General features: G+C 36.4%; 1 protein-coding gene across 50 annotated transcripts in view; it reads right to left on the minus strand.

Moving 5' to 3' along the window:
* Positions 1-20,968, minus strand: part of WNK1 (WNK lysine deficient protein kinase 1) — a 163,000-nt gene that overhangs the window by 55,419 nt on the left and 86,613 nt on the right. For all 50 annotated transcript variants that reach the window (XM_070270813.1, XM_070270810.1, XM_070270809.1 and 47 more), the window contains exon 5: positions 1,103-1,191. In XM_070270813.1, the coding sequence (XP_070126914.1) occupies positions 1,103-1,191 (89 nt within the window). The remainder of the gene's footprint in view (positions 1-1,102; positions 1,192-20,968) is intronic.

The following is a 20,968-nucleotide window of genomic DNA, read 5'->3' on the forward strand; positions in this document are numbered from 1 at the left end:
CCCAATAAATTCTCTCAATTCCTTGTTCAACAATTTGTGTACTAGGCAAGCAGAAGTCTGATTGTGGAATAATCTTCTTTAGATAAATGGTTTCAAAATACCAGTAATCTGGTAAACTTTCATCCAGAAAAGAAACAGAGTAATAGGTTCTAAGACTCAAAACAAATATTCCTTTGTTTATAGTGAAAAAAAAAAACAAAAAAGAAAGAAAGGTCTTAAGGACTCTCCTTTCCAATCAGGGTATATAAAACTAGAAACCCAAATTAAATTTCTACTAAAAAGCTCTTCCAAATAACAAGGTTATGAAAAGAATGAGACTGGAGAAGTGAAGATATGGAATTCTTTAATTTGGTTGATATACCTGATTGCTTACATTCTTCAGGAGGTAGATTATGCTCAATTTACAATTTTTATTTGTACTGGCTGGTCTAATTTGTTCTTTTTTGGAGGCTGAGGGGTTATGGTGAAGGTAGATTATTTTTCAAAAACAGACACTGGACCTTTGCCATACCTAATGGGTGATGAATCAGCTATATGGCAGATCAGATACTTGCTACTCCTCTGAGAAAAGTCTTCTGTTAGTACAAACGACCAAGCCAGATCTCCTAAGCTTTGGACGAAGTCGTCTCTTTTAACTCAAAGGAATTTTGATGTTTTGCTCTTCTTCAATTCTGGCGTAATGACAGCAAATCAAGACTTGTATAGTTGACTTGATTTTAAATAGCCAAGATTTTATTTCACCTTTTAGAATTCAATGAGTAGAAGACTAAGGAACAGATCTGCTGTGTTAGAGACTGAACGCTACTGAGTATTATAAAACACGCTGACGCTACAAGTAGTTTTCCCTGACTGTAGTAGCTATGTTTAAGGTGGTTCTGGTTTACTCAAACTCTACTACACCACATTATACATAATTTCAGCGTATCAAATATGAATACTACCTTCAATGGAAAGAATTCTACTTTTAAAGATATTATGTGACATAAATGGAGAAACTAATCACAACTAACATTAAATATACCTTAGATTGAGTGTTGTAGTCAGAGCATATTACATTTTAGGTTTTGCTTAAGCAATACCCAGGACAAAAGAGGCAACTTACCTTTCATCTTTGTTTTGCCGTATGCATCCTTCAATAATTTCCTTCACTTCAGGAATTGCTACTTTGTCAAAACTGGCTGGCTTCACCCCCTGAAAATCATAAAAATAGCAACAGATACACATTAACGGATGCAGGGCCTTTGAACTTTCATTTTTATTGCCTCTTAAGGTTCTACTAGATTGCCTTCTTACCATCCTTTTTTCTGATTTGCCTGCAGGAGCTGATTTATGCAGTCAGAGCTGGGTAGGGCAATTTAGCTCCCATAAGAAAACAATAAGGAATGGTTAGATAGTGGGGTGACTTAACTTCCACAGCCTCTATAGGTGGCTAGGGAAAAATTTAGGCTGTTGTCAATATCTTCTGCTGTTTCAGGTAAAGGAAGTTATTGGTTAAAAAGAAGGCCAAATATTCTAATTGGTTAGAAGATCTTTTTGTCCCCCTTCGCTTTTTTTGAGGAAGATTAGCCCTGAGCTAACATCTGCTGCCAATCCTCCTCTTTTTGCTGAAGAAGACTGGCCCTGAGCTAACATCCATGCCCATCTTCCTCTGCTTTTTATATGTGGGACACCTATCACGGCATGGCTTGCCAAGTGGTGCCATGTCCGCATCTGGGATCTGAACCGGCGAACCCCAGGCTGCCGAAGCGGAACATGCGAACTTAACCGCTGCACCACCGGGGTCAGCCCCGGTTAGACGATTTTTTGTTCAATCTTGTTCTCTAACACATTAATCAACACAGCATTTAACTATTTTGAACAGTCAACCCATGTGTGAGCATAAATTCACACGCTTAGATTGGCAGGTAGTCTATTATTATACAAAGTACCCTTTAATAAAGTCAAAAGTACAGAAGGAGTTAAGGATTTGGATTGGTTTGGCATGATAACTGAAGAGCCAATTGTCTTGTACATATGAAACATAAAATGGAAAGAGATATATCAGACCTATATGAAAGACAAGTTTTCTAATCAATTTCAGAAGAAAACTCACTATCACTACTACATGTTATACTAAATAGCATCACAGTGATATTTTAGAATCTTCACAAAGTGCAAATTCTTTGCAAATAAAAATTTCAACAATGTATGAAAAATATACATAAGACATAAAAGCAACAAAACACTCCTATCTGAGAGGTGGTGTGGAAAAAATGTCTCATTACCTATTTCCACCTCATCTAATGATACGGATTGAGCTGAAGTAGCTACACTGGCGTACTGTCCAAGTGGCACTATAAATTCATATACAAAGATCGCAGGGAATGGGAAATAGGGGGGAGGGAGCAGAAAAGTTAAAATAACTTCTAATCATCTACAGTCTCAGTGACAACATACACAATCACGTACCGCATAATGACATTTTGATCAAGGATGGACCTGCATATACAATGGTAGTCTCATGTAGCCTAGGTATGTAGTAGGCTATACCATCTAGGTTTGTTTAAGTACACTCTGATACTCACACAACGACAAAATCACCTAACAACACATTTCTCAAAACATACCCCCATCACTAAGCAATGCATGACTGTATTAAAACAAAATTAATGATGATAATTTGATAAGTCACAGAAATGTATAACCTCTCATAGATCAAAATGAAATACATCAAATGGTTAGCTCTAGAAAGTCAGAGTTGTGTGGGATAATTCTCATTATAATTACTCACTGCATTCTTCAAAAGTTCTGATTTGGAGGATTCTACCTCTAGGGCTAAGTTCCCACAGCAAGGAGCTGTCTAGTAGGGCCGACACTAAAGTTAAATCCATGTAATTAAAAGGTTCGTTTCTGAGCAATGACTACAAAGACTACTATTTGTATTTTTCTCAGTCTTAGTTTTCAAATCCAGCTAAGTTTTCTCAACTGGTCTTTGTCTTCACATAGTAATTCTAATGAAAACAAGAAAATAAGGCTGCTGAAGGAAAAGGCTGCTTTAATTGAGCAAGCAGAACTAAGAACTATTTTAAGAAAAAAATCATGCACACTCAAAGTTCTCTGGTAGTAGAAACAATGGAGATTGTTTTGTATTTGTTTTTAATTTTCCACAATAAACATGAAAAACTGTGTAAAAGCAAACTTTTAAGATGCTATTTATAAATATAATGGGAAGAGCAATCTATATTAAGTTGTAGAACATTCACTATTGGCAGAAAATTATCTGAAAGACTGTTCTTTGCAACACACAGTTGGCCTTTGCATGCAGAGACATTCCAAATGTTACAGGAAAGTAGGTAGAGAGAATATAGAGTATGATTAGGAAATATGTTCCTTCTTCCATAAACACATGCATTTTAGGGGAATGTAGTTTGGCCTTCTCGCAGTAAAACTGTACATATTAAGTTAATAAAAGCACACACATACTGACTATATGAAAATACTCTTCTGTTTCAATTTAGCATAGTCATATTCGAAAGATGAAGGGATGGAACAGAATACTTGAATTCAGTGTGAATTGGATAAGAAGAAGCTATGAGCTTCAGATTCCCTGTCTAGCAAATGGGGAATCTGTCCAACTTACCTACCTATACTCATGGTAGCTAGAATCAAATGTAGTATCTAGGTTGAAAGCTCTTTGAATTATTGAGTTTGCTGACCTAAGGCCATCTTTGACTTCAAAGACAATCACCAAAGATAATAAAGCTTAGGGTTAAAAGGAAGTGAAGAATTCTCTTGAAAAATAATCACCAAGATCCATGGTAAACCTGCTCTCATCCTTGGTTAGCCTTAAAAATAAATAATCCTCTTATTAATCCTACCCATGCAAACCTATACAACACTCATGACTTTACAAATAGGAATTCCTATTTACAAATAGAAATACTAGTTGAACAAATGAGATATAAGGTCATAATAGCAAAACCCGTAACTGTGCATCATATACCACCCTGAATCTACTAGGTTAAGCTGCTTTCTCAAGGTATAACCAAGATTTAGGTATAGAAAATTCCATACCAATGCTATACAACATATTGAGATGCCACTGCTGCCTTAAAAAACGTATTGCACGTACCAAGGTATCCAATAAAACTGAGATACACCTTACCAGGCCACCAGCTAGTTTTAAAAGATTAAGGCTGCTTACTGTTACCCACTTAAGATAACGAGAAAGGTAAGAAGAAATTTTACCGGTTAGCTACCATCAAGAAGCCAGGATTATCAAAATATCTAGCAGAGGTATTCTGAATCATTTCGGAAGACGCAAGAATATGTAAGGATTGTAGGGGCCAGCCTAGTGGTGCTGTGGTTAAGTTAGCACATTCCGCTTCAGTGACCCGGGGTTCATCGCTGGTTTGGATCCCGGGTGCAGACCTCTACACCGCTTGTCAAGCCATGCTGTGGCAGGCGTCCCACATAAAATAGAGGAAGACGGGCACAAATGATAGCTCAGGGCTAATCTTCCTCAAAAAAAAAAAAAAAGAATATACAAGGATTGTATATTAAAAATGACCCCAAAAACATAAAAATGAGTACGCAACTTCACTGACCCTGAGAGTGATCTACAAAAAAGTCATCTGGGACATATAACACAAATCTGCTTAAAAATAAACAAGTACAGCTTGTGATATACTTCTCACACTCATAGGCTTCTTGTGCTTAAGACATGAGAGAAATCAATGTATTTTTTAATAACTGATATTTTTCTTAAAAACAAGGTTCATATACTTCAACAAACAATAACTAGAGCCTAAAAATTCTCCAAATGTCACCCCTTTCCTTTATTCTCTGATTTAGCCACATGCAGACCTATTTCAGTCTTGTTCTGACTGCTGGAAAAGCAGTTTTCTTCATCTATTCTGAATGAGGTTCAAAAACACAAAACAGAAAAGAATACTAAGGTAGATAAATTGGGCTAATATTTTACATACAAGAAAACAAGAAAAATTAAGTTAATGAAAAACACATCCTCTCACTCCATTCTTCCAGAGCTAGCAACTCACAGGCTCTAGAAATATTCTCTCTTTCTTTGGTAATTCACAGGATCTCTCTTTAGGCAGTAGTGCCATATTATGCTTTTTGACATGGGACAATAGCATGTTTCTCTGCATTAAACAAAAGTACTTCTTGAACATCTAATGTATATCCATTTAAGATACTTTTGGGGTTACAAAAAATTATGCATTCTCTTAAAACAAAAAACAAAGGCCACTTTTGTGCAATCTTAAACGGACTATTAAAAAAAAAGCAATTGTGACTCCCCAAGGGCACATCAAGAGTTGATACAAGATAAAAAATGCTGCTTTATTTAAATTAAGAAAAACTAAAAACATACACATGCATTTTATAGACGCTGACTTTTCCTTTGAATTCTATATACTTATGGTTTACCAACTAATCAGCTGGAAAAGTGAGTTGTAATATGGTATTCTCTCGTTCAATGTTCTAGTTCTTAAAAACTGTCAGCACTCGCTTCTTAAAAGCTTAAGTTTCAAATGTGTTACGGTAACACTTAACTATCCTTTCACGAAATAAAACTTTTCCTAACCACACAGAATTGAGAAAAGCCTCCTTCCTCCTCACACAAAATATACTTCAACTAAACTACAAAACTTCAAATATCTTAAAAAGCATTCTGAAGTAAACAATTTCAATACTTGAACTGAAACTTTCTATACCTATCATCAAATGACTACAATATACCTTCTGTATATACTGGAAATTTTTACCCACCTCATTTACACAATCCTTTTGAGGGCAGCAGCAGCAATGAGAATTTACGATGACAAACACTGAGCAAAAATCTTTCTTTGTAAAATCCATTAGAAAAGGCAAGATAGACTTGTTACAGTTAGAGGGAAAAGGATAAGACGTAAATTAACAGAGTACATTAACCCACAGCATAAGCAAAACAGACATCAAAATCAGACTGAAGCAAAGTTTCTTGTTTACCACTAGCCATTTTTCCTCAACTTTCAGACAAGAATTTGCTCTGCTCAGACAACAATCTTCTTATTCTAGATCGGCTCTTTAAACAACACTAAATGCTGAACGGCAGGGAAACTCTTCTACTAATCCTCCTGCTTCTCCGCCAACAGCAACAGACCTCTGGACAAGCAAAATGTGATTTTTACTTATTCAAAGCTCCACCCACTATATCCACAGGTTCTGCCTCCTTGACATCAAAATCTACACTAGAAATCTATTTATCTAAACACTCCCTTCCCCATAATTATGTTGAAACTGTGCTTTTAAGAGCAAATGGGGACTGAGTTCAACGACCAAAAGGTAAACTCAGAATCTGTAGCTGAAAGAACACTGGACAAGGAAATCACAACACTGGCGTTGGGTTCTCAGTTCAATCTCTCATATAGCAAATCTGTGTGACCTGGGCCATATCCCTTAAACCCACTTGAAAAGTATGGATAATAGTTCCTCTGTTTACCTAATTTAAAAAGTAGTGATATTAAGGTAAACTGCCTTACCCTCTCTTATGGTACATTAAAAAAAAAATAAACAGCTGTAAACAGAAGTGGTAAGAATTTATTCTTCTTGCTTACTGAGACTTATTATTAAAAGCCTCAATATGCACATCTACCTAAAGACATTTCTATTTGCCAGGAAGATCTCAATGAACCCAAATAACTACTACTTTGATTTTAGGGATTAAGGAAAGGTTTTTCTTCATGGCATTAACAAAGATGGCAGAAAAGAACACTGTTCATTGCATTGTTATAATGGGTAACAGAATAAAGTCCTATCCCTTGTAATTTGGTAAGCATGAATCCCCATCAAGACAGCAGGTACTAACGCTTCAATTACTCAACAAAAGTGGCGTAAGATAAGGGCTTGGAAACTTTGGGAGGAATATTTCTGCTCTAAAGGCTATAGAAATGACTACTGATTCTAAGGAGCTATCTCAAAGTAGTTGCCACTGATACCTGGCTCAATACAATTCATCACTACTAAGTAGGCGGTCTATGATATCAGGAATTGGTCAGAAATACAGTAATGGGGTTGAACATTACCTTTAACTTAAGTGTTTGAGCAAGCCTGCTTAGGACTATGCTTAGCTAAATGAAAATGGAAGAGCTAGAAAACAGGTACCTTGTTCCCTGCTTCAGAGGTTTATCAGACATAAAGATGTGGCTAAGTTTTTAAACTCTATGGGGCAACAAACAAAACCAAAATGAGATAGTTTTTTTTGGACAAAGGTATAATGTGGGCAAAAAAATCTAGATCTATAAAAACCAGCCTTTTCTATATATCAAAATAAGAGTTTTCAGTATATACAATAAAAACACCATTCACATACAGACAACAGTTCACATGTCTAAACTCCAATTCCTCTTTCTTTTTTTTTTTTTTTTTTGAGGAAGATTAGCCCTGAGCTAACTGCTGCCAATCCTCCTCTTTTTTGTGAGGAAGACTGACCCTGAGCTAATATCCGTGCCCATCTTCCTCTACTTTGTATGTGGGACGCCTACCACAGCATGGCTTGCCAAGCGGTGCCACGTCCACACCCGGGATCGGAACCAGCGAACCCCGGGCCACCAAAGCAGAATGTGCACACTTAACCGCTGCGCCACCAGGTCGGCCCCTAATTCTGCTTTCTCTTAAAGTCAGTGCTTTTCTCTGGATTTCCCTATTTCTTTCAATGGTATTATCATTATTTCCACAATCCAGAACAGAAACCATAGTCATTCTTGGATGCTTCTACCCCCACAATACTTAAGTACTATTATTCTCTATGAGCTCTTTAAACAAAGATAAATGTTTAGAACAGCTGGTAAACACTTCTAACTCCTACTGCCCCTCCAACAGCCAAAGATCTCTGGCCAGGCAAAATGAGATTTTTACTGGCTTCTTTGTTACCTCTCAGAATCACTGCTTCTCTTGCATAACAATTATGACAACTGAAGTCCACATTATCAATACCTCACCTCTTCAAACTTAGACCAATTTAAGATGGGCCTCACTAATCCCATTCTCTCCATCTCTAAGTTGTATTTCACACTGAGGCCAGCTCAACCACCTGGCTTTATTTAATCATCTGACCTTCAACCATTTCCAATCACCTGACATCATTTAACTCACATCACACTGCTCAAAAATGGTAATGGGCTGGCCCTGTGGCCGAGTGGTTAAGTTCACAAGCTCTGCTTCGGTGGCGTAGGGTTTTGCTGGTTTGGATCCTGGGTGCAGACATGGCACCGCTCATCAGGCCATGCTGAGGAGGCCTCCCACATGCCACAGCTAGAAGGACCCACAACTAAAAAATATACAACTATGTACTGGGAAGATTTGGGGAGAAAAAGCAATAAAAAAAAATTTTTTTTTAAATGGTAACAGTTCTCTAGATCTGGAAGATGGCCATAGGATCACAGATCTACAAAGAACCTGAGTGAGAGTCCCTTTTTGTTCAAATGAGAAAATTGTGGGCCAGAGAGATTAATGCCAGGTCAAAGTGGGAATTAACTCATTAATTCTAATTAATTCAACTGCCATCTATGGAGTATCTAGTTTAATAGGTATCAGATACCTACTAGATAACACATTATCTTCAGCACCTAGAATAAAACAGAGTCTATATTCCAGTGCGTAAGGGCCTAGTAAATGATGAAGCAAAAACTGGAATCCAGATTCTACAATGTATAGTTCAACATTACTTCTAGTCTATGTTACAGTGCTTTTAATTTCCTTAATCTGGTGTGAAAAGCCCTCACAATCTAACTTCTACCTACTTCTCTACTCCTAACTCCCCAAAATAAGTCAAACTGGTTACTTGTTCACTGAATACTTCATGTACATTTTTACTGACAAGAATACTCTCTCTACTCCTCCCTTTTTTAGCCAACTGAGTCCTATACTTCTTTCCAGATATACCTCAAAGCATATATACTATAATGAGAAAACAGCAATTACAAACTATCTATATGAATCTTTCGGCATATAAATTATTTACAAGATACCAAGAAACTCAATACTGTCATAATGTACTTAAATATAGAAACCATCTTTCGATATCCTACCAGTTTTTATCCTGTAGTGTAATAATGTGAATTATGCATCAACATTCAGCGTAGATAAGTAAAACTAGCTTTTCTGAGAAATTCTGAAATAAGAATTTCACAACTGTCCTTTAGTACCTAAGACCCAGAATTGTTTAGTTTAACGGTCTGATTAAGAGCCTTTAATCTTAATCAAATCACAGTAGAGTAATGGAATGACTCTGAAAATCACGCAAAATGTTCCCAAGATACAGCCCATGATACACAGAGTTTTCTTTTACATGTACAATCCAAATTTATTGGATGGAAACAGTTGTAAGATTTATAAAGGAACCGTTTCAGCTAATTCCAGTGGATTTAGGTCTCTGGGATAGCACAAAAAATTCCAGTTGCTAAAGAAAAAAATACCAAGTTTTCCTCAACTTTTCAAACTCTAATCACGAATCAACCTCATTTGTTTCTGTAAAAAAGTAAGGTGAACTGCAATCTGTTATATAAAAACTAAACGGAATTTCACCCTAACTGCTTTAATTCTGTTTTTCCCAGACAGAATGGTCAAACCTGGCAATTCAAAGGCTAATGAAATCAGTGACAAAGTCAAATTACACAAACAAAGTAATTAAAAATCCCCATTATTTCTACCTTGGTTGTTACGAAGCTGGATCCAGCCAGATTCTTACTGGTATGAACCATTAGTTTACAGGAATTTGAACATACCTTATGATCCCATTGGAAAATAAACCTCTTCAAACTCCCTACCAAATCCAGCTAGCTCTATCAAAGGAAATTAGTTTACCTCATGATTCTCCAAGGCTCATTACTCTCTGGATACATGAAAGCTTGTGTACTGCTCCATCCTTCACATAAAAAATGTACTATCCTTCATCTAAAAAACTGATCCCATTGCTTATTGTAGTTTCTATTCTTTTAATAGCAGACAAAAATTGCTTTAAGGACATTACTACTCTTATTTGGATATTCTCATTACCAATGACAGATTTTGAAGGTAACTGAAATTTTTCTCCCTTGAACAGGGATCATGAACCCTTACACAAGGCTCAAACCTGCGATTCCAGTCTTATGCTACCCATGTACCTAAATTTCTTACTCAGATTTTTTCCCCTTGAGGTCTAGAAAAAAAAGTTACCAAAAAAATAGGTAAAGAAAAAAATTTTAAGGTTTGTATTAATGTCATGTTAGAGATGCTTGGTTTCTGACCTTATTATTATTTCTCCTGCATGTCCTTGGGCAAAATACTTAACCTCTCAATCTATTTTCTTACCTGTGAAATGAAGATATAATCTATTTGCCAGGATACAAACGATTAAAATAATAGTAAAAGTAAAGCACTTTGCAAGGTGATTGGCAAGAAGCAAGATTACAAATAGCTCATTCACTCTCATTTAAAACTGGACATTATTTTAAATTCATTAAATACATTTTAATCACTGCAATTTGCTGACTATCTCTGCATAAAAGTATAGGACAAGAGACAACTTATTTCACTACTAAGCATGTCAATGTTAATGATAATAACCATACCTAGTAAGTATTGATTGATAACTGCATGTCAGGCACTTTGCTACATTCTATATGCATTTCTCACTTAATCCTCATAAACACCTTAGGCTCAGAGAGGTTAAATAACCTGTCCATGGTATCACAGCTAGGAAACAAGGTTGCTGGGATTTGAACTCAAGCAGACCCAACTCCAGAGCCCATTTCCTCCACCAGCAACATAAAATTTTGTTTTGCTTCTTACAGTTGTGTATTCATTTCACAAACACTGACTGACTGCCTATGACTTGCCAGACTCTAAGCACTCGGAATACAGCAAATAACAAGTCAAATAACACTCCTGACCCAAAGAATTTGTATTCTGATCGGGGCTTTAAATAAACACTATAAGGCTGGGATAAAAGCCATGAAGAAAAATAAACCATAAGGGGTTAGAAGTGAAGCGTGCACACTTAAGAACATTTTAGACAGAATGAGCAGGGAAGGCCTCTCTGAGCAAGTAAAACTTAAGAGAACTGAATGAACTGCATGTACAGAACAACATATAACAGTTTATTATGAGTGCACTATAGAGTGTAATTATTAAATCATAATCTACATTTACGCCCTTCATATCGGCACTTACACAGACAGGTTTAGAAGCCCTCAGGTCACAGACTGACACCGGAATAGACATTTATGAATTCAGTATAGGATTTTGATATGAGCAGGGGATCCAGGATCAGAACTCTGTTATTTTCTAGATACGTAATTTTGGGCTAGCCATCCTGGTGAATTTCAGACTGTTTATTTTTATAAAGTGTTGATACTAATAGTACTTATCCCTCCCAGGATTGTTGGAATAATTAACTACATAATATATGCAAAGTGTTTAATGCAATGTCTGGCACAGAGGATGTGTATTTATTAACATACTGCTATCATTTGCTATTTACATGGTGGTGTACCACTGCAGGGTCAGACATGTAGTAGTAAATTGATCTATAGAGTAAAAAAGAAACCTGTCCTGAGAGGTTCAGTTCTCATGGGGGGGACAATAGTTAATATCAATTTAATTATATTAACAAAACAGAGGTAGAGTATGGTGGGAACATAGAAGAGAGAACAATATTGGCATGACTTTATTCTAAGAATCCTAGAAAAATTTCTGATAAAGAGTGCCAGAGGACTGTGACTACTGGCTCATTCCTTCAAACAGATTTGCCTCAGCATCCTCATTACTGCAGGTCAATAAAGTTCTCAATTCAAACGTACTTTTGCAGGAACACTGTCTTTCACCCTCTCAAGGAGATCAAAACCCCCTACTTCACTACGTCCATAAAATTCATCTGTTTTACTGTAGTTACTACTTCAATGTTTACCTTCCCTACTAGAAGGTGGGAGAAGATGAAACACTGTTGTATTCCCAACCTGGCACATAGAAGATGCCTAGTTAATAGCTGTTAAGTAAGTGAATAATTGTTAAAATATATTTAAAAGAAACTGAAAACTAGAGCTTATGGTTCAACTGACTAGAGTTCCATGGTCATCAGACCTAGAAAGGTAATCTTGAACTGTTCAAAATAGACTGTTCTCTGTATCCCTTTTCTAAGTTAGTGCCAAACCTAGAGAACACCTTGTGTACTTAGGAGGGCGTGGTTTGCTGATTGCTAACAGGGTATACATAGTAGCTCTGAAACCCGAAATCTGGAGTGGTAGGGAGGGGGAGGGAGGGAGTAGCATGGGAGAGTTTGCACTAGGGAGCCCTGTGATCTCTCAATGGATAACCAACCATATATCCTTAATAAATCTGCAATGGTTAGAAAGGTTGATGGTAACATATACTTTAAAATATTAAATTTATATCCAAAGCAGACTTAAGAGAAAGTACAACACTTCAAGGTGTATTTCAACAGTCATCACTATTGCTTATATAAATGATAGTATAATCTAGGCACTTACTTAAATTCCCCACATTTATCTCATACCCAAAACCCGAGAAAAACTTTTGAAAATTACAAAAAGATATAACCCTTTTTTATTCTTCATTGGATGCCAGAAGATGGGAACGGAGGTTGGTGAAATCAAGACAGCATTTCCCAGATAAGAAATTCAATAACTGACAGTACAGAATAATGGATTGTAGATAATACAAAACTAAATTTTCACAGCTAAGAGGAAAAACAAAGCACTGCCTGCAGTACCCTCAGAAACTAAGAATCCTAACACATTACCAACTGACTTAAAGAACTCAAACTTTTTATTCCATCTTTCCTTCCTTCCTCCCCCCCTTCCTTTCTGCCTTTCTTTTTTTGTTAGTGAGGAAGATTGGTGCTAAGCTAACATCTGTGCCAGTCTTCCTCTACTTTGTATGTAGGCCGCTGCCACAGCATGCCTTGAGGACCAGTGTGTAGGTCTGCACCCAGGATCTGAACTCATGAACCCCAAGCCACTGAAGTGGAGCATGTGAACTTAACCACTACACCATCAGTCAGTCCCAATTCCATCTTTTCAACAGCTTATTATTTTGCTTTTTTAAAAAGCAACCTGTGAATAAGGAAGGAAAGAAATGCAATTAAATAGAGTTAAATTTCTAAGTCAATTTGGTTACTTATAATGCTAGTAAAAAGGTTCCATGAATGACGGAATGATAATTTATTCAAATAATATTTTAGTATTACATTATTTAGCCTACTTTTTTTTGTTTTTTTGTTTTTTGTTTTTTTTGAGGAAGATTAGCCCTGAGCTAACTGCTGCCAATCCTCCTCTTTTTGCTGAGGAAGACTGGCCCTGAGCTAACATCCGTGCCCATCTTCCTCTACTCTATATGGGGGATGCCTACCACAGCATGGCTTGCCAAGCAGTGCCATGTCTGCACCTGGGATCTGAACTGGCGAACCCCGGGTCACTGAAGCAGAATGTGCACACTTAACTGCTGTTCCACTGGGCTGGCCCCTAGCCTACTTTTTATTTATTTAACCAAAAATAAGGTATACAGAACTGGAAGGGACCTCAAGTGCACTGTTTTGGCTCAAACTTCTCCAATTTTAATGTACACATGAATCATATCTGGATATTGTAAAATGCAGGTTTTGATTTAATCTGTCTGGGATAGGGTGAAAATTTTCCATTTTTAACAAGTGCCCTAGGATGCTGATTCTGCTGGTCTTGGGACTGTACTTTGTATAGCAAAGATCTAAACAGTGGATGCTCAAAGGGTACGAAGGGTACGAAGACCCCTGAGGATTCCCAAGACCCTTTCAGAGGGCCTGCAAGGTACTTCCTTTTCCAATGACATATCTCTGTGAGGCCAGATTTTCTTTAAACACTTCAACTCAAACAATATAATCCAATAGACTGAATGGAAAAACAGGTATGAGAATCTGGTTGTCTTCTTTCTGACCTGACATTAAAGAGATGTGCAAAAAGGTAAAAATGGTGCTCTTTTCACTAAATTTTTAAAATTAGTTATGGAAAAAGCTATTTTTTGTAAAAATATTACTGATGTCAGCATATATTGGGCTTATTGCTATATATATATTTTTAAAGATTTTATTTTTCCATTTTCTCCCCAAAGCCCCCAGTACACAGTTGTATATATTTTAATTGTGGGTCCTTCTAGTTGTGGCATGTGGGATGCCGCCTAGCATGGCCTGATGAGCAGTGCCATGTCTGCACGCAGGAGTCGAACCGGTGAAACCCCGTGCCGCTGAAGCGGAGCGTGCAAACTTAACCACTCGGTCACCGGGCCAGCCCCAGTTATTTTTAAATTAATAAATACATTATAAAATTCTGTGCTAATTTCTAATATGGTAAATAGATATAACACAAGTAAACAAAAGCTCTTTGGGACCCTCAATAATGAGTATAAAGGGGTCCCGATACAAAAGAGTTTGAGAGCCACTGAGCTAATAAATCACTCAAGTCTGGTGGCTGCTACCTTGACAAAAGATCTCAATGGACAGAATCTCAAACCTCTACCTGTAGGCCTTTGCAATGTCTTATAATCTTGCCAAGTTCTTTATGTCTAATTATGATTTTTCTGCCCTCATTTAGTCTCTTACAGGTCAAGAAAACAATTGCTGAGCATCTCCCTCTTCCAATTATGCACATAAGCCTCTTCCCTCAAGAAATTAAAAGGAAGAGCTCTAAAAATTGAAAATGATGGGTCTCAATCAGAAAGGACTCATGACATCAGGAATTGTCTTGAAACATTTAAGGGACTAACAAGTGAAATTATGATTTGGTTTTCCGTATGACATCTCAGAGAACAAAGTGAAAGTAATTATAGGGTAAAAATTATGGGGACACATTTTTCAACCAAGTAAAATACAGATCTAGTCCCATAATGGAAAGAGTTAAATTAGTTGCTTAGAAATTACAACTATGAGATTGGAGAATCGATGGAAGAGTATGTGAACAGATGACTTTTTCAAAAGTCTTTCTAATCCTGGAATTTTGACTCTTTCTAACTATTAAAGTTATTAGTTTCTGTTTTATTTGTACAAAATATTTTTCCTATCTTATAAAATGTATTGCTTTTATATGTTTAGCAGTTTCTACTTGCTACTATTCAATTTCATTTGAGAAAGATATTTTGTTAATATTTCAAAGGTCACCTGAAGTTTCATTCCTCTGTTGCTGGGTAAATTCAATTCTCCCAAACTCACACAGTGTCTGATCGACTATATTTGAGATTCCTTTAATTGAGTCACTTATCCTTCAAATTATCACTGAGTGCCTACAAGGTGCCATATGCGATGCTAAGAATACAATATGTATAAACAGATTTAATATATCAGGTTCTAGGACAATATCTTTTTAAAAAAATTAATTAACTAAATTTTTATTGTGGTCATAATAGTCTATAACATTGTGAAATTTCAGTTGTACATTAATATCCGTCAGACACCACATAAGTGTGCCCCTTCATCGCTTGTGCCCACACTCCACCCCTCTTCCCCCGGTAACCACTAAATTGTTCTTTTAGGACAATACTTTTCAATACACTGTATATTTCATCCTTCCTGTTCCCAATCTCTCTCTAGAGGTTAGGGTGGCCACAGGTTCAAACAGTTTAACAATGAAAAAACGAGGAAGAAACTACAGAACTAAGGGGAAACAAAACCTGTTGAATATAACAAATGTGGTACATCCATACAATGCAGTATTACTCAGCCACAAAAAGGAATGAAGTACTGATTCATACTACAACATGGATAAACCCTGAAAACATCATGCTAAGTCAAAGCATAACACAAAAACAAAGTATAATACAAAAGGCCATATTTTGTATGATTTCATTTGTATGAAGTGTCTACTGTAGGCAAATCAAATCCACAGAGACAGAAAGTAGATTATCGGTTGCCAGGGATTGGGCGGAAGGGAATGGGGAATACTGCTAATGAATATGGGGTTTCTTTTATGGGGTGATGGAAAGGCTCTGGCATTAGAGGTGATGACTGCAGAACAGTGTGAATATACTAAAAACCACTGAATTGTACACCTTAAAATGATTTAAATGGTGAATTTTATGGTATGTGAATTTTATCTCAAAAGAAAAAACCCTCTGAAAAACTGAAAACCGTAAATACTATACTGAGAATATGGAAACAATAAAATGGGTCTTTCTAGGTTCTATTAAATTAACACCAAAGACTGCTTTCATTTGAGAAGGGGATTTTCTTCTCATATGAACTCAAGTTTGCATTTGTAAATAAAGATGCATTTGTTTATTAGTGGTGTCTCAAATGCCTTTTCTTAAAAATCTAATTTGTTTTTGTTACTTTTATCAAATAATTGCTTACACAAATTTTTATCTGATCTTATGGCAGTGCTGTCCCTGACAGTCTTAAGCCAAAGAATTCTGAAACACACTGCTTTCAGCCCTGAGCCTCTGGTGAGCAACTTTTTTTTTTTTTTTTTTTTTTGAGGAAGATTAGTCCTGAGCTAACATCTGCCACCTATCCTCCTCTCTTTGCTGAGGAAGACTGGCCCTCAGCTAACATCTGTGCCCATCTTCCTCTACTTTATATGTGGGATGCCTGCCACAGCATGGCTTGACGAGTGGTGTGTAGGTCCACACCCCGGATCCGAACGGATGAACCCCAGACCGCCGAAGTGGAACATGTACACTTAACTGCTGCACCACTGGGCCGGCCCCCTCAGTCATTAACTTTAACCAGTTCATCATGTTTGCTGGGTTGGGTATGGAACAGTGATAAAATTTAATATAGGTCACCCATAAAATTTGCATTTAAAAAAGTCAGTACTACCATATAACTTGATTTCTTTAAATAGCAGAGTTACTTTTATACTTCATTTTAAATTAAAATAATCTAAAATTCCATGATCTGGGGCTGGCCCCGTGACCGAATGGTTAAGTTCGTGCAGTCTCCTGCAGGCGGCCCAGTGTTTCATTGGTTCGAATCCTGGGCGCGGACATGGCACTGCTCATCAAACCAGGCTGAGGCAGCGTCCCACATGACACAACTGGAAGGACCCACAGCTAAGAATATCCAACTATGTACTGGGGAGCTTTGGGGAGAAAAAGAAAAAAAATAAAATCTTAAAAAATAAATAAATAAATAAAATAAAATTCCATGATCCCCTGAGACACTATTAAGTATCAACCTTTATTTGTTTAGAGAAAAAAATCAGGAACTGAATTCACGAGTTTAGTCAGAGACACATCACTACTAAATAATGGAGACAGCCCAGTCAATGCCTAGTCAGTGTCACTAACAGCAGCCTATGAAACAGTAGAGCCATTTTCTGCTGGTACATAATGAAATCTACCCCAGTTTCAAATTAGAAATACTTCAAGACCAACAAAGGCGGCTGGTGGCTGAGAGAGACAGCAAAGAATGTTTAAATATATGGCTATCTTATGCATACTTCATTCTCCTAGTCTGTTCAGTATCAAAACATTTAGCACTGTTGGTAGGTAAATAAAAAGTAACAGTTCAGAAAACCCTTGTGTTTAAAATCCAGAATGATCAGCTCAAGCAGTAATAGTGGATTTGTTTAAGATGTTATTTATTCTTTGGACAATAGCAAGAATAAGTACGGCCAGTGAAAAATGGTTATTAGATTAAAACCTCTTATGTTTTCATCACAGAATTAAAGTTATAGTTCTACTCTTAACAGAGAGAAAAGACTGCCCAGAAATTTTCAGAGCTAATAATTTAAGTAGCTACTTGCTTGCACTGAAATTCTCATGTCTACTATAAGTACAGAGGCTAACAGCATTGTAACAGAACAGTACCACCACTTTTGCAAATTGGTAGTTACTTACAGAATTCTTTAGAGATTTTTTTTTTTTTTGCTGAGGAAGATTCACCCTGAGCTAACATCTGTGCCAATCTTCCTCTATGTTGTATGTGGGCTGCCGCCACAGCATGGCTGCTGACGAGTGGTATAGGTCCACGCCCAGGAATCGAACTCGGGCCACTGAAGCAGAAGGCGCCGAACTTAACCACTATGCCATGGGGCTGGCCCCTAGAGGAGAATTTTTTAAGAAAATCTGGCGACATGTGTTTAGAATAGGAGTCAGCAACTTTTTATGTTCAGAGCCAGAGAATACATGTTTTAGGCCTTTTGGACTGTATTGGTCTGTTGTAATTATTCAACTCTGCCATTGTAATGTGTAAAAAGAGGCACAGATAAAACAGAAACAAATGAGTATGGCTGTGTTTTATTACTTTACTTATGGACACTGAAATCTGAATTTCATATAATTTTCACATGTCATGACATAGTATTCTTTTGATTTTCTCCTCAACCATTTAAAAATGTACATGGGCTGTACAAAAATGGGCAGCAGGCTGGATTTGGCCTGAGGATCATAGTTTGCTAATCCCTGGTTTAGAGTATGATGGACTGAAGAAAAGTAACAGATGGAAAGTTAGTAAATAAAACAAACCATTCCATATACAAATTATAAATTTTATAGTCCTAAAATTTAAAGTTACATATTTAACCTCATAATCAGGTTTGACGTTCAGTTTGATCTTCTTAAGAAGGTATGTATTTATAATGAGTATTTATTTTCATGTTACTATTTATTTGCATAAATGTTAAGTGGAAAAAACAATTTAGCTTAATTGAATTCTAATTCATAAAGAAAATCAATCTCTCATTCATCCACTTTAGCCATCTCTACCACAACTCCTAAAGTCAGACTATCAATCATTCCTTCAGATTACTGCAATAGCCTCTCAATCGGATTTTCAGCTTTTAGTCTTTCCCCATAAATCTATTCTCCACTCTGCAGTCAGAATAATCTTTACAAAATTTAAAAATTTAAAAATTTAAGTCTGATCTTATGACATCTACCCAGTCTTAAAGTGCTGCAATGGTTTCCCCAATGTTCAAGTATAGTCAAAGCTTTCCTCTCCTCTCTGATTCCCTACCTCTTCCTTTTCCTACATCCAAACTCTCCAGACATACAAATTATAGATTTCTCACATGCAACACTATCTTAGTCTCCCTATTTCTTTAACATAATTTTCCTAACCTGTCCAAACTCAAATAGGCACCACTCCTAAGTGCTTTCGTTAAGTATGCATCTCTGGAATAACTTTTTATACAACATGGTAACTGGTTTACACGTCTGTTCCCCTTCCCCTAGTACGTTCTTGAGAGACAAGGATTGTGTTTTACTTCACATTAATATTCAATACCCAGGATCTATAAAAAAGTCTGAAACATAGTAGAGACTTAAAATATTTGTTGGATGAACCTATGAACTGCCATGGGATGAACCGTGTCCCCCAAAAAGATATGTTAAAGTTTTAATCCTCAGTATCTCAGAATGTAACCTTATTTGGAAATAGGATCATTGCAGGTGTAATTAGTTAAGATGGGGTCATCCAGAAGTGGGGTGGGCCCTTAATACAATCTGACTGGTGTCTTTATAAGAAAAGGAGACACAGAGACACAGACAAACAAAGGGAGAATACCACATGATGACACAGAGAGACAAGCCAAGGAATGGCAAGGATTGCCAGTAAACCATCAGAAGATAAGAGGCAAGGAAGGATTCTCTCCTACGTGTTTCAGAGGGAACATGACTGTTGAAACCTGGATTTTGGACTTCTGCCCTCAGAACTGTGAGACAAATTTCTATTGGTTTAAACCACCCAGTTAAAGTACTTTGTTACTACAGCCCCAGAAAACTAATGCTCAAATAGTTGGTGAACCAATTTAAATTTCAGGTATTTACAATTTCCTGGGTCCCTCTATATCCCCATTCTCGACTCTTCCTTGAAAGTTAGGTAAAAAAATCAATCGATATAAGCAGACTTGGTGAGGTCAGTGATGCAATACAATGTGAGAGAACAAATAATTAAATTCACATATTTGGATTCAAACAAGAATTTGTACTTGATCTACCGAAACAATTGGGTGGTTCAGATTTGTTTTAATTGTCAACCATTCCGTCATTTCTAGCAAAATCAGGATAGTTAATGAAAGGAAATAAAATCCTAACCAACTAAAAGAAAAAAAGGGGCAAATTACCCTTAGGAAAAGTAAAAACATAAAAGTAATTTACTTATGAAATTTTATTTATTACTCTTATAGTTAATTTTTAAAAATAAGAAACTCTTATTGATGATGTCACTAAAAAAGTTGAGAATTCTGTTTTCATCTTCTCTCTCACACACAGACATTGTAATTATAATGGGAATGGAATCTGACATTATCAAGAGATGCTCTCTTTATTCTCATTAGAAAATTCCCAGAAGTCAAATACCACCCACAGTCTTTTGTTTTTCCAACTTTATCCCCAAACCTCCATTGATTAAACTAAGAGTCAGCCATTTTTTTCAACTCTTTCTCACAGGTAAAGTACACACTCGCCCTTGCCAAGCCTTTTATCTTTTTAAGAACTATCACTATTTGCAGGTGAAATGATCTTGTTCAGAGAAAATCCTAAGGAATCTACTAAAAAACTATTAGAATTAATAAATTAGTTCAGTAAGGTTGTTAGATTCCAGATCAATATAAAAAAACCAATAGTATTTATAATGAACAATCAAAAGTTAAAAGTGAAAAAAAGTTTCATTTACAATAACATCACAAAAAAAATACATTACTTAGGAATAAATTTAATAAACGAAATATATAACTTATACTCTGAAAACTATAAAACATCGTTGAAAGAAATTACAGAAGATCTAAGTAAATGGAAAAACATCCCATGTTCATGAACCAGATGACTTAGTATAGTTAAGATGGCAATACTCCCCAAACTGATCTATAGATTCAATGCAATACCTATCAGGATCCCAGCGGACTTCTTTGTAGAAACTGACAAGCTGATTCTAAAATTTATATGAAATTGCAAAACATCTCAAAGGGCCAAAACTTGAAGAATAAATTGGACTCACACTTCCCAATTCAAAACTTACTACAAAGCA

This window comes from Equus caballus, chromosome 6, assembly GCF_041296265.1.
Source record: "Equus caballus isolate H_3958 breed thoroughbred chromosome 6, TB-T2T, whole genome shotgun sequence".
Lineage (NCBI taxonomy): Eukaryota > Metazoa > Chordata > Mammalia > Perissodactyla > Equidae > Equus > Equus caballus.